Raw genomic sequence first — 13,353 nt, 5'->3', positions numbered from 1 at the left:
GGAGCCTTCAGCCTCACCACCACCAGGAGGCAGGACAAGACCGACCCCCTAGCAACACGACGCTCAGACACAGAATATACCAGGATTGACACATATACGGGAACCAGAAGAGTATATAATCAGCTACTTTCGGGAAGTGGGTGTGCGCCGTTGGCGGAGCAAAGACTCCCCGGCCGCCCAGCGCTGTTTTGCTTGCTGCCGCTTGCTTAATAAACTAATTTGATTAATTGCACTGGTTCCTGTCAATTATTGGGCCTCAATCTATAACAAATTTGGTGCCGTGACTCGGATAGAGGCAATTTGGCTGTAAACCTCACGGGGGAGCGCCCCGCTGAGTAAGCGGCCCCTGTTGGGGGTTTTTACACCCAAAACCTCTACCGATGAACTCGAAATTCAAAGCAAATAAAAGCCAGCAACCCCGTAAACTTTGTGCACGAAGACCCGAACGAAGACTCAGGAGTGAGTAAGTATAGGCCGGTGATCCGTTCGGTTGGGGTTGGGTATCCCGGAGTGTGCCTGTGTGAGACGTCCACTTGAGGACGAAGCAAGTGCGGACCCCTTAGTAGTGCGGTTCCCATCTCCCGCGAGGGACTGGGCCACGAACAGGGGGAAAAGATTGTGTGTGTGTGTGAAGGCACTCCGGAAGATGGGACAGAAGAAAAGCAAGCCTTCTGATCCCATGGGTGGGTCGGTGCCTAAGGTTAGGTTACCCCAGATACCGCCAGACAGTCCGTTAGGATTAATGATTAAATATTGGGATGATTACCCTTCTAGGCAGGGTAAGGATAAAGCAAAAATGATACATTATTGTATGGAAGTTTGGGGTGGGAAACAAATTAGAAGTGACCACCTGTATTGGCCCGTTTTTGGGTCCCTTGAAGATTGGATATGCCAGGCTTTACATATTTATGTTAATTCTAAGGAACCCTTTAGCCTGGAGGAGAGTGAATATGCACACTTGTGGATAAGGTCAGAGACTACAGTAAATCTGTATCACTTGAGAGAGAAGAAACAGGGGGGTAGGAAAAAACCCAATTTGTAGCTAAATCATGGACGGACATTAGAAAGAAGCTGGAGAAAATGGAGGATTGGCAGGATAGGGGTTTGGATGAATTGTTAAGGGAAGCCCAGAAAGTGTATGTCCGCAGGGAGGAGGAAATACGTAAGAAACAAGCCAGAATGTTGGTAGCTGCAGTCAGAGAAGGGCAAAGGACGTCAACCCCTGGAAAAGGGTTTGAAGCTCGCCAGATAAGACAGGAGACCCGAAAACCTTTAAGAGGGAGAGAATGGGGAACTGTGGTTTGTTTTTATTGTGGAAGAAAAGGGCATGTTAAAAAGGACTGCAGAAAGAGAATGATGGATGAGAAAATGTTCAAAGACGACTAGGGGTGTCAGGGGCTCTATTTGCTGGGAACCCGAGAAAAAAAACAGAGCCCTTGACAAAACTAAAAGTGGGTCCCCAGCAACAAGAAATTGAGTTCCTAGTGGACTCGGGAGCAGAAAGATCTACCGTTCAAAAATTGCCCCAAGGATGTAAAATATCCTCGGCGACTATACAGGTTATTGGAGCAAAAGGAGAACCTTTTGGAGTACCTGTAATAAAGGATGTGTTTTTTGAAACCCATTCTAAGGTAGGGGTGGGGTCCCTGCTACTCATGCCTGAAGCAGACTATAATTTATTGGGCCGAGATTTGATGATTGAATTAGGAATTGGCTTAGAAGTGAAAAATGAAACACTAAAAATTAAACTGTGTCCCTTACGAGTAATAGATGAAGAGAAAATAAATCCTGAAGTCTGGTACACCCCGGAAACAGTAGGTAAGTTAGATATTGAACCCTTTTCAGTAACAATAAGGAACCCAGAAATACCAGTCAGGATAAAACAATACCCCCTTCCTAGAGAAGGGAGGCTAGGTTTGAAACCTGAGATCCAAAGATTACTTGAAAAGGGGTTGCTAGAACCCTGTATGTCTCCTTTTAATACTCCCATCCTGCCTGTAAAAAAGCCGGATGGAAAATATAGGTTAGTACATGACTTATGAGAAATTAACCAGAGAACAATAGCTAGATTCCCGGTGGTGGCGAATCCACACACCCTCCTGAGTCAAATAGGGCCCGATAATCAATGGTATAGTGTAATAGATCTGAAGGATGCATTCTGGGCATGCCCTCTCAAAGAAGATTGCCGAGATTACTTTGCTTTTGAATGGGAAGACCCAGATAACCATTGGAAACAACAATTACGGCGGACGGTATTGCCCCAAGGGTTTACCGAATCTCCGAACTTCTTCCGACAAGCCTTAGAACAAATCCTGAAGGGATGTGAGTTAAGTGAAGGAGTCACACTGGTCCAATATGTGGATGATTTGCTCCTAGCTGGTGATAGCGAAGAAAAAGTGAGGCAGGAGAGTATTAAGTTACTAAATTTTTTGAGTTTGCAAGGATTGAAGGTATCAAAATCAAAACTACAATTTGTTGAGAAAGAAGTAAAATATCTGGGACACAGATTAAGCAAGGGAACTAAGAAATTAGACCCCGAAAGGGTGAATGGCATATTGTCATTACCGGTTCCTAGAACTAAAAGACAGGTTAGGCAATTATTAGGTCTCTTTGGCTATTGCAGGCAATGGATTGAGAACTATAGCAAAAAGGTGAAGTTCCTCTACACCAAATTAACTAAGGATGGATTATTGAAATGGTCGGAGGATGATGATAAACAATTAGAAACACTAAAAACTGATTTAGTAAATGCCCCAGTTTTGAGCCTGCCAGATGTAAAGAAACCATTTTATCTATTTATCAATGTTGATGAAGGGACCGCATTTGGGGTATTAGCACAAGAATGGGCAGGAAGAAAGAAACCTGTGGGATACTTATCTAAACTCCTGGACCCCGTAAGTAGGGGTTGGCCTACCTGCCTTCAAGCGATAGTAGCCACAGCCCTTTTGGTAGAGGAAGCCCATAAAATTACCTATGGAGGAGAATTGAGGGTATTATCACCTCACAACATCAGGGGAATTTTGCAACAAAAAGCTGACAAATGGATAACAGATGCCCGGCTCCTAAAATATGAAGGCATCCTAATCTCCTCTCCCAAACTGGAACTCGAGGTAACAAGCGTGCAGAATCCAGCACAGTTTTTGTATGGGGAGCTGAGTGACAAAATAAATCATGATTGTCTTTACAACATTGAGGAGCAAACAAAAATCAGACCAGATTTAGATGAGGAAGAACTCGGAGAAGGAGAAAAGCTATTTGTAGACGGATCATCCCTGGTAGTTGAAGGAAAGAGAAAATCAGGATTTGCAATCATTGATGGAAAAACATTTAGTGTAATAGAATCAGGACCTCTGAGTCCTAGTTGGTCTGCACAGGCTTGTGAACTATATGCTGTAATAAGAGCCTTGCAACTTTTAAAAGGTAAAATTGGAACCATATATACGGATTCAAAATATGCCTTTGGCGTAGTGCATACTTTTGGAAAAATTTGGGAAGAAAGGGGTTTAATAAATTCTCAAGGAAAAGGATTAATACACCAGGAATTAATAATCCAGGTCTTACAGGCATTATGAGGACCAGCGGGAATAGCCGTAGTACATTTAAAAGGACACCAAAAAGGATTAAGCCCATTAGTCAGAGGAAACAATCTTGCTGATCAAGAAGCAAAAAGAGCGGCATTAATGGTGATCCAGACTAAAAGAACTCGGGAGGACTGTATAACTTGTGGAAAGGAATCAGACAAATTCCCATGTTATGAGTGTTGGAAGGATTTTGGAATCGATGCAGTCCCTTGCAGATGTCTAATTTATGATGGATGTGACAACCCCAAGTATAGCCATTGCCATCTACACGGAAAAATTCACTCAATCCTGAGTTTTACAGTGCAGGAAAAAGATAAGCTGACTCAGATGGGAATCAGGGAGACAGAAAAAGGAAAGTGGAAACTCCCGGATGGCCGGGAAGTTCTCCCAAAACCTCTGGCTTTGAAAATCATGCAAAAATTCCATGAGAACACCCATTGGGGAACTCAGGCGTTAGTGGATCAGTTTGCCACAAAGTATATGTGCATTGGTGTATACAATATAGCAAAGAGAATAGTTAGCGAATGTATGACATGCAAAAGGGTCAATAAACATCAGTTACGGGAAAAAGCCCTGGGGGGAAGAGAACTGGCTCACAGACCATTTGCTAAAATCCAGCTAGACTTCACTGAACTTCCAAAGGTGGGACGATATAAATACTTATTAGTAATCATAGACCACCTAACCCATTTTGTGGAAGCATTCCCGACAGCTAGAGCCACCGCTCAAACCGTAGTGAAGACTTTGCTGGAAAATATAATCCCTAGGTATGGATCCATTGAGGTAATAGACTCTGATAGGGGCTCACATTTTGTTTAAAAAATAGCAAGGGAAGCTCTCTCCTCTTTGGGGACAAAATGGGAATATCATACTCCCTGGCATCCACAAAGCTCGGGAAAGGTAGAAAGAGTAAATGGGGAAATAAAGACACAGCTCACAAAATTGATGTTAGAAACTAAGATGTCATGGGTAAAGTGCCTCCCCTTAGCACTATTGAATATAAGAACACAGCCCCGAACTGATGTAGGAATTTCCCCCTTTGAAATGTTATATGGGATGCCATAGGATTTAGAAATTCCGCAGGACCACCCCCAACTTGAAAATTCACAAATTAGACCTTATATAATTCAACTCATGGCTAGGAGAGTAAAGCTGCGGAATAAGGGCTTAGTAGTACAGAGACCCCCCTTGGATGTAGCCATGCATAACATAAAGCCAGGAGACAAAGTGCTAATCAAATCATGGAAAGAGTCCTCATTAACCCCCCGTTGGGAAGGGCCCTATCTCGTTTTACTCACCACAGAAACAGCCATCCGGACAGCAGAGAGAGGCTGGACTCATGCGAGCCGTGTAAAAGGACCATTAAAAGACTATTCTTGGGAAGTGACAAGCCCGCCTGGAGATCTGAAGATTGCCTTCAGGAGGTTGTAAATGGACACACATATAACTGTGGTACAAGTGAGCGACTACAGCATATCGGCGGGGTACGGTTACGGTGATACAGGGGACATAAGAATCAAGTGTGACATTCTGAGCTGTAACTGTTATCCTTTTTATTTGTTTTATTTGTAAAGGGTGTCGAGAACGGAGGGGGACCCATTGGCGTTACGGGATACCCCCTCGAGGGGTTTGCCAACCTTGTGGGGACAAAGAGCGTGAGCTCACCAAATTGGCTCTAGACATAAAAATATTTCATGGTGAAATCCAGGAGCAATCTAGTGAATGGCGGGAGATATTTGCACGGGGTATTAAACCCGAGTACGATTGCTATCACCCTAGCGAGCCTGCTCCATTTGTAATTGACATTATTAAAGTGTGTTGTCGCAAGACACTTAAAGGGGTTCAGTGCGATTCACCTGAAATGCACAGAAGCAAGCGACTAAAAATTGCATTTATTCTCCTGAAGACTACCCCTGCTGCCGAGAAGATGATACCCCTCGTGGCTCGAAGCAACCGAGTCGACGAGCGAGGCAGAGGAGTAAAAAGCTGTGGAGAACAGAACCCACAGAGTGGGACTGTACAAAGCCACTGGGAGGACTGCCTCAGTGTTAACCAAGGGAATCGCACGAAATGCCCCAGGAGGAGTGATAGCATTGAAAAGGACTGGGTAATTGGAGTGAGTGTTCAAACTAAACTTATTAACCGGCCGGGTTTCCACCCTTCTCGCCACACTCTAATTCTAATTTTACTAAATCTTGTAGGTGTCTTATTGTTTGCACAGCAAGGGGGGTTGTGTGTTGCTCTGGATGAGGAATGCTGCGTATATGCAGATCACACTGGAGTAGTTAGAGACACCATGACAAAACTACGAGAAGGATTAGAAAAAAGAAAGAAAGAAAGAGAAGCACAGCAAAATTGGTATGAATCTTGGTTCAATTATTCCCCATGGATGACTACGCTATTGTCTACCATCGCGGGACCTATGATACTATTAATTTTGGGATTAACATTTGGCCCTTGTATATTGAACAAAGTAATTGAAATTGTAAAGGGCAGACTGGAAGCTGCCCATTTAATGCTTATCAGGGCTAAATACGAGCCATTAGATAAGGAACCAGCAATAGGAGTAACATTAGCTTTAAGTCACGCTGAACTCCAAAGATTTGATGAACAAAATGGTAAATAAAAAAAAAAAAAGGGGGGGATTGTAATAAATAAAATCATGTTTGTTAATCAAATCAGGCTTTCTTAAAGGCTGGTGAAAAATTACAATGCTTTGACTCTTCACATACTTAAATCGCAGGCATCCGGTGTGCTATCTGGTGCACTTTGACACCTCAAGGCCTAAATCACAGGCATCCAGTGTGCTTTAACACTTCAAAGGGAAGAGCTAAGTTGTGCGATAAGCTGAAAAGAGTCTCCCCAAGGACACCGATAAAGATGAGGAGCCTTCAGCCTCACCACCACCAGGAGGCAGGACAAGACCGACCCCCTAGCAACACGACGCTCAGACACAGAATATACCAGGATTGACACATATACGGGAACCAGAAGAGTATATAATCAGCTACTTTCGGGAAGTGGGTGTGCGCCGTTGGCGGAGCAAAGACTCCCCGGCCGCCCAGCGCTGTTTTGCTTGCTGCCGCTTGCTTAATAAACTAATTTGATTAATTGGACTGGTTCCTGCCAATTATTGGGCCACAATCTATAACAGTGCTGACCTGTGAGGCGTTCGGGATGAGCAGCAGCTGCTGTGCCGGGGGAGCAGGGCTCATCCTGGCTCGAGAGACAGAACAACCCCCCTAGAGGCCCCCATCTGGTGACCTCTGAGGGGTTCTGTGCTTTGGGGCTTTGGCTCTTCTGCCTCCTGCTGGCTGTCAGCTGGAGAAGGTGGAGCTCTCTGCAGAGATGCAGGGCGCTTGGTGTGGGCTTTTTTAATCTGGGGTTTTTTTAAGCAGTAAATGGAAGGCCTGGTTGCTCAGGGCTCAGCCGTCTCCCATTGCACAGAGGTGTTAAATCTGCTTGAAGCTGTCCCGTGGGCAGAATTCTGTTGGTGCTGCTCCGGCAACAGGGTTTTCCACATTACCCTTTGGAAGCGTTTTCAAGCTCAGCCCAGCAGAGGTGTGAGAGGGCTTTGTGTTTCGGCTGCTGGTGGCCCATGGGAGGAACTGTTTTTTGCTCCTCCTTTGTCGCAGGCCGTTGTGCCTTCTTCCTGCTGTGGGCAGGCTGCAGGATGGATGGAGGAGCCGTGGGACAAAGTCACCTTCCCTCTGGGGGCCAGGGTCGTTCTCTGACATGGGCTGTAGCCAGCACAAAGCTCACTGCAGATGTTTGGTGCTGCCACACGTTCCTGGTGGGTGTATGAAGGAGGCTGTGCTGCTAATGCAGCGAGCAAGGGCTGGTGCTCATGAGAGTGGCCGGAGTGCAAAGCCTGTCCTTGTGTTTGGTGTGTGGGTGGGAGTTCAGACTGAAAGACAGAGTGATGTGACAAGTGTGGGGTGTTTGGTGTGAGATGGCACTCTCTGACCTCTGCTTCCTCCCCTATAGCTGCCCCATCTTCCCCATGTGTTTGGGACCCTGGTTGCAGCCTCTCCAGCTCCACAGTCATAGAATCGGGTCATACGGAGGTTGGAAGCGTGTCCAGGGGAGCGAGGAGCTGTGAATCCTGCGTTGCGGCTGCCTGAGCTGGAAGGCTTTCATGGGCGAGTACAGTGCTTGGATCGCCAGAGCTGTCGCTTCGACATCCTTCAGCAGCACTAAAGCAGCTTTGAAGAAAACCACTAGCCAAGAACTCGCTGGGAAAGGCCAAGTCAGGAGAACAGGAAAGGCTGATTGCAGGAGAGTGTGATGTGTATACAGGGAGAAGTAAGTCAGAAAAAGTTGAGCTGCTTGAATGTCCAAGTTAAACAAGGGACAGGTATGAATGAAAATACCCTTTCAGCGGGGCTGTGGCACCTGGTGGGGGCCCATTCCCGCTGACCACCCCTGTGCTCCCTCCCCTCCCACACAGGCACGGAGCGGGGCTGGAGAAAGAGCTTTTAATGGAAAAACACAAGAGAAAAGGTCCTAACAAAGCCACTCTAAGCCCCCCTCCCTCAAATGTACCTCCTCCCCTAAACGTATCCCTCCCCCCACCCACCCCCAAATACAGTACCCTCTCCTCAAATGCCCCACCCTCCCTTAAACACATTCCCCCCTGCCCCCGAATACACGTGCTGGGAACACTGGAGGACGCTTGAAGTCTTCCAGAGATGAGGGAATGGCTCCTGAGGTAATGGGGGGGAGCCAAAGGGGGAGGAGTCAAAAGGGGAGGAGAAAAGAGGGGAACAGCAGTGAATAGCTCAAAGAAATTAAGGTGTGTTCCTCTAAGAAGGTGACATGGCTGACAGACCAGCTAAAGTGCCTCGACACCAATGCATGCAGCACGGGCAACAAACGGGAGGAGCTGGCAGCCACCGTGCTGCTGGAAAGCTGACACCTAGTTGCCATTACTGAAACCTGGTGGGATGAATCCCATGACTGGAGTGTGACTATCCATGGCCAGCAACAGGGGAGGAAGAGGGGGCAGAGGGGCTGCCCTCTGGGTCAAGAAACGGGTAGAGTGTGAAGAGCTGTCTCTGAAGAATAGCCAAGAGCAGGTTGAAAGCTTACGGGTAAGAATTAGAGAGCCAGGCAACAAAGGGAGCCTTGGGGTTGGTGTCTACTCCAGGCTGCCCGATCAAGGGGAGCCTATTGACGAAGCCGCCTTGCTCCAGCTACAGCAGCAGGCATCATGCTCACAGGTTCTCGTCCTGCCGGGGGACTTCCGCCGCCCCGACAGCTGCTGGAAAAGCAGCACGGCAAGCTGGAGGCAATCCAGGAGACACCCAGAGCTGAGTGCCTTGAAGATAACTTCTTAAGCCAGGTCACAGACAGCCCCACCAGAGGAGCGGCCATACTGGACCTGAAGGGCACCAACGCAAATGAGCTGCTAATGGGTGACATCAAGATTGGAGGCAGCCTGGGCTGCGGTGGTCGGGCGCTGGTGGAGTTCACAGTCCTGAGGGGTGTGGGCGTCAGGGGGAAGAGTAAAGTCAGGACCCTGAATCTCACGGAAGCAAACTTCCAGCTCTTCAAAAGCCGGTCAATAGGACCTTCCAGGACACTGATGAAAATCTAGTTCCTATGAAACTGATAGAAATGGCACTTGCAGATTTGCAAGAGGGACGTGTAAGTTCAGGGAACAGGGAACACAAATTCACACCAGTGCGCACGCGTGAGTTCAAAAGTTTTAAGCAAAGTCTTAACTGTCAGTAACGCTGATTTTATTTAGAGAAAAAAACTCCCTTCTGTCCACACTTCCACCCTTCCTTGCCCAGCAAGACTACCACGTGCTGCCTCCTGCTCTGCAGGTCATGGGCAACCCATTTCAGAACGGCCTCGAGCACGGCCTCTTCTTTCACAGGGAGCTCATCCTTCTCCAGCAGGCGTTCCAGCTCATTGAAGGAGAGCGCCAGAAACTCTGTGGACACCTTGGTCACCTCCTCAAAGTGATGCAGGATGAACTCGTGGGCTGCTTCTCGCAGGTCAGGACAGTAGTAGTAGCCGGTGAATCTCCAGATGCCAATGCAATTTTCCAAGCACAGCTGGGATTTTAAGAACTCGCAGCACAGTCTGACGATGTCCAGGACGTTGAACTGGTCTGCCACGATTAGCAAACTTTCAACGTTGTCATCCGTGAGCAGCACTGTCCCGGTGTAGGCATATTCCATGAGGAGCCTCATCATTTGTGAGGAAGTGCCGGGGATTTGATAGACCTTCCTCTCGGCATTGCTCCAGCTGCTGGAGAACAAAGCCCTGAAAAAAACAAAGCAGTGCTGGGGAAGAAAGCGGCCTCGCCGTGTGACACCCTGACCCCATTATCCCCTGTGCCTCCTTCCCCGGGCACCAATTTGGGCACTAGCAGTAGCCATGCTGGGAGGCCATGGAGTTTGATGAAGGAATGTTTTAGTAGCCGCTTGTTTTAAGAAGGAGCCACAGGGCGAGTGGGCACCTTGCTTCAACGAGAAGAGCAGAGAATAACGGTGTGTGGGGAAGGAAAGCCTCCCGCCTGGCAGCAGAGCAGCCAGGCTGGCCATGCTCTCAGCCCTGCACCGTATCTGGGGCTTCGCCAGACACCACTTCCAGCGCTGCTGTTCCATCTGAGTTTGTGGATGAATTTTGGTGTCTGGGGAGGTACCAGGACTAGGGGGAACTGCTGGAGGAGAGTTGGAGTGCCGAGGGAAGCGCTGGAGATACACGAAGGCACAGTGTGTCACAGAGCAGGAAATACTGTTTGGCCCCATCCCCTCCTCCTTCAAGCACTCACCTGAAGTACGGACTGCAGCTAGAGAGGATCATCTTGTGAGCAATGAATTCAATGCCGTCCACGCTGATGATCCCATCGCCCAGCTTCCCTTCTGGGCAAAGCCCGTGGAAGGCGGTGCAAGCCACAGCGCTCATCTTCCTCTCCCTGGGTGAGGAGGAGTATGCGGTGCGAGCCAAGCTGTCACCCACCTCGACGCCTGAGGCACTGGGAGATGCTTCTCTCTGGGGTGCTTACAGCACTTTGTCCTTGCCCTCCCTCCAACATCAGAGTGGAACCCCTACCTGTCCGGTGGCTCTGGAACATGCCCCATAATGACATCACAGGTGTGGGGGGGACCAGGACAGGCCGTGAGCCCCTCCACAGCCCCTCTGTGGGGCCGAGGTCTGGGTCTCCGTGGTCCATGTTGCCATGGGGCGGAGCCATAGGGTCCCTGGGCTCTGTGAACTTCCACACAGGAGAGGAAATAAAAGATGGACACAGCACTAGGCACCATCTATAAAAGACTCCAAGCTTTTAAAAGAACGCGAAGAAGGGGATAGAGACATTTGGGAAACAGGAAAACAGACAGAGAAAGCAAGCTTTCCAAACAAGTATCAGCGTATACTGCTCATTGTAACACTTTATTGCCATGACCATCTACCCTAGCTAGAAAAGAAAAATGCTTGCCAGCCACGCGTTGGAAGCTTGGTACCTGAGAAACACTTGTGTTTAACAGAAGCTCTCTCAAGAGCTAGCGCTTTGGAGCAGCAACGCTACCAGGTTCAAGGTCCACATCTCCTCAGTTCACATGCTTAAGTCAGTTTTGCAAAGCCAGCCAGCTGAATGGAACCTAAAAGTGCAAACCGCCTCTTTCCACCGATGCCAGTAAAAACGCCACAAATACAGCAGTATTGGAAGTTTTGTTGGAAATGCAGGAACTGCAACAAAATGCTAATCGTCTTCCCATTTAGTATTTGCATTTTCAATCCCATACAATAAGAAAAAATGCAACGCCATTGGCAGTGTCCATAAAAGACACAATTCTAGCAGATAGGACCACATAGGAAGATATGTAGAGCTCAATAAAACTTGGGGGGGTTCCCATGGGTCTTTTGGGATTCCCTAAGAGGGATATTGAGGGTTTTTTGGGTCCTGTAGGTGGGATTTATAGAATCATAGAAAGGTTCGGGTTGGAAGCAACCCTGAAGATCATCTAGTTAAAACCCCCTGCCCTAGGCAGGAACACCTCCCACTAGAGGCTACCCCGTTTTCACAGGTTGCCCCGGGGAATCCGTTACCCCTTGTCCTATCATTACACTCCCTGATGAAGACAGCCTCCCCATCCTTCCTGTAGGCCCCCTTTATGGACTGGAAGACTGCTATAAGGTCTCCTCCGTGATTCTCTTCTCCAGGCTGAACAACGCCAACTCTCTCAGCCTGTCTGAATTACTTTTTCTATTAAATTTGTTTCTCTTTCAGCCCTCGTGTTTCCGTGGTTTTTTCCCCATTCCCTTTCCCAGGTGTGGGGGGGACATCAGGTGATGGACTCCTTGTCTAAATGACAAGAAACTGGGGGATGTGCAGAGCTGGCCTGCTCCAACATCTGCTCCAGCAGGCTCGCCTAGAGCAGGTTGCCCAGGACCACGTCCTGCTGAGGCTCGGCTCTCTCCTCGGAGCCGCGCCATGCGCTCAGAGCCAGGGCAAGACGTAGGCAGGGCTCGGTGGCCAGCAAGGGCTAAAGGTCCTTACGCAGCCACCCTCCCCTGCAGCTTGCTGTCCCCTGCGGCCAGCCGTCCTCCTGGCACACTGCTTGTGGGGCAGTTTCCTCAGCCCCCCCCAACTCATGGCAATGCCAGGCATTCCCTTCCACGCTGGGCACCGTAAATGCCTCAGCTCACCCAAAAAACTTTGGAAGCGGCTCCAGGAGCAGCCGGAGTGCTGAGGCTGTCGTGCATCCCAGTGGGATAGAGGGGATGCCCGCAGCGTGATGGAGGAGGAAGGGGGAGTCCTCTTCCCCTCGCTAGGGAACAATTTTGCTCACAGGCTGGTGTGGCTGAAGCCTGGCTGGCAGCTCAGCGCCACACAGCCGCTCCCTCGCTCCTGCGCAGTGGGGTGCAGGGGGAGCGTCGGAAGGGGGAAAGGGAGAAAACTGGTGGGTTAGAAAAAAAAGCCCAAGGAAAACAAGGGATGCAAAAGAAAGCAATTGCTGACCAACAAGCGAGTGATGCCCAGCCAGGCCCTGACCAAGGGCAGCCCCCGCCAACATTCACCCCCCGCACACACTTTCATTGCTGAGCACGCTGTGGTAGGCTGTGGGATTGTGGGCTGTGGGTTGGCCTCAGATGTCCCTGCTCTGTCCCCTCCCAGCCTCTTGGGCACCCCCAGCACGCTCACTGGCTTGCAGTCTGAGGAGCAGAAAAGCCCTCGGTGCCGCGGAAGCACTGCAAGAACTAGCGCACCCCGGGGCTCTCCGGGCTCTTTTCCGCACAGCTGCAAAACAGAGCCCCGCACGAGCTGCTGGGAAGAATTCTCATCGTTAAGCTCGAGAGACGCTCAAGGTTCAGGACTTGTTTGGCACCCTTTTAGAACCCTCCCGGCCTTCACTCGCCTATGGCAGCTCTTGAGGCTGCTCTCGGTTCTGCCAGTCCCCCTGGGGCAGGAGGGTCCCAGCCGGACCAGCCTCCAGACATGCCAGGCCCCGCAGACCTGGGCAAAAGGCCCGAGCAGAGAAGAGCTTCCCTTGGGGCGGAGGATCTGCTGGCCTCAGCTGGCAGAGGAGGAGCTCAGGCAACACTTCAGCAAACTGGAGATCATAAAATCATAGAATCATAGAATCTTCCTGGTTGGAAAGGACCTTTGAGATCATCGAGTCCAACCATACACACACACAAAAAAACCCCAAAAAAGCAACCTACAATCTCTGCCACTAGAGCACGCCCTGAAGTGCCAAATCTAGACATTTCTTAAATACCTCTAGGGATGGCGACTCAACCACCTCCCTGGGCA

The 13,353-nt window shown here is 49.2% G+C and overlaps 1 protein-coding gene across 1 annotated transcript; it reads right to left on the bottom strand.

Moving 5' to 3' along the window:
• Positions 1-8,797: 8,797 nt before the first annotated feature.
• Positions 8,798-10,678, bottom strand: LOC141735611 (kelch-like protein 10). The gene is made up of 5 exons (XM_074568669.1): positions 10,650-10,678; positions 10,369-10,512; positions 9,360-9,857; positions 8,960-9,060; positions 8,798-8,844 (listed from the first exon to the last, which is right to left on the bottom strand). Exons 1-5 carry the CDS (start codon positions 10,676-10,678, stop codon positions 8,798-8,800), a joined length of 819 nt encoding a protein of 272 aa, XP_074424770.1.
• Between the last annotated feature and the right edge of the window lie 2,675 nt (positions 10,679-13,353).

This window comes from Larus michahellis, chromosome W (genome assembly GCF_964199755.1).
Source record: "Larus michahellis chromosome W, bLarMic1.1, whole genome shotgun sequence".
In the NCBI taxonomy this organism is placed as follows: domain Eukaryota; kingdom Metazoa; phylum Chordata; class Aves; order Charadriiformes; family Laridae; genus Larus; species Larus michahellis.
Note: the sequence above shows the minus strand (reverse complement) of the source record. Positions and strands in the feature narration are given on the sequence as shown.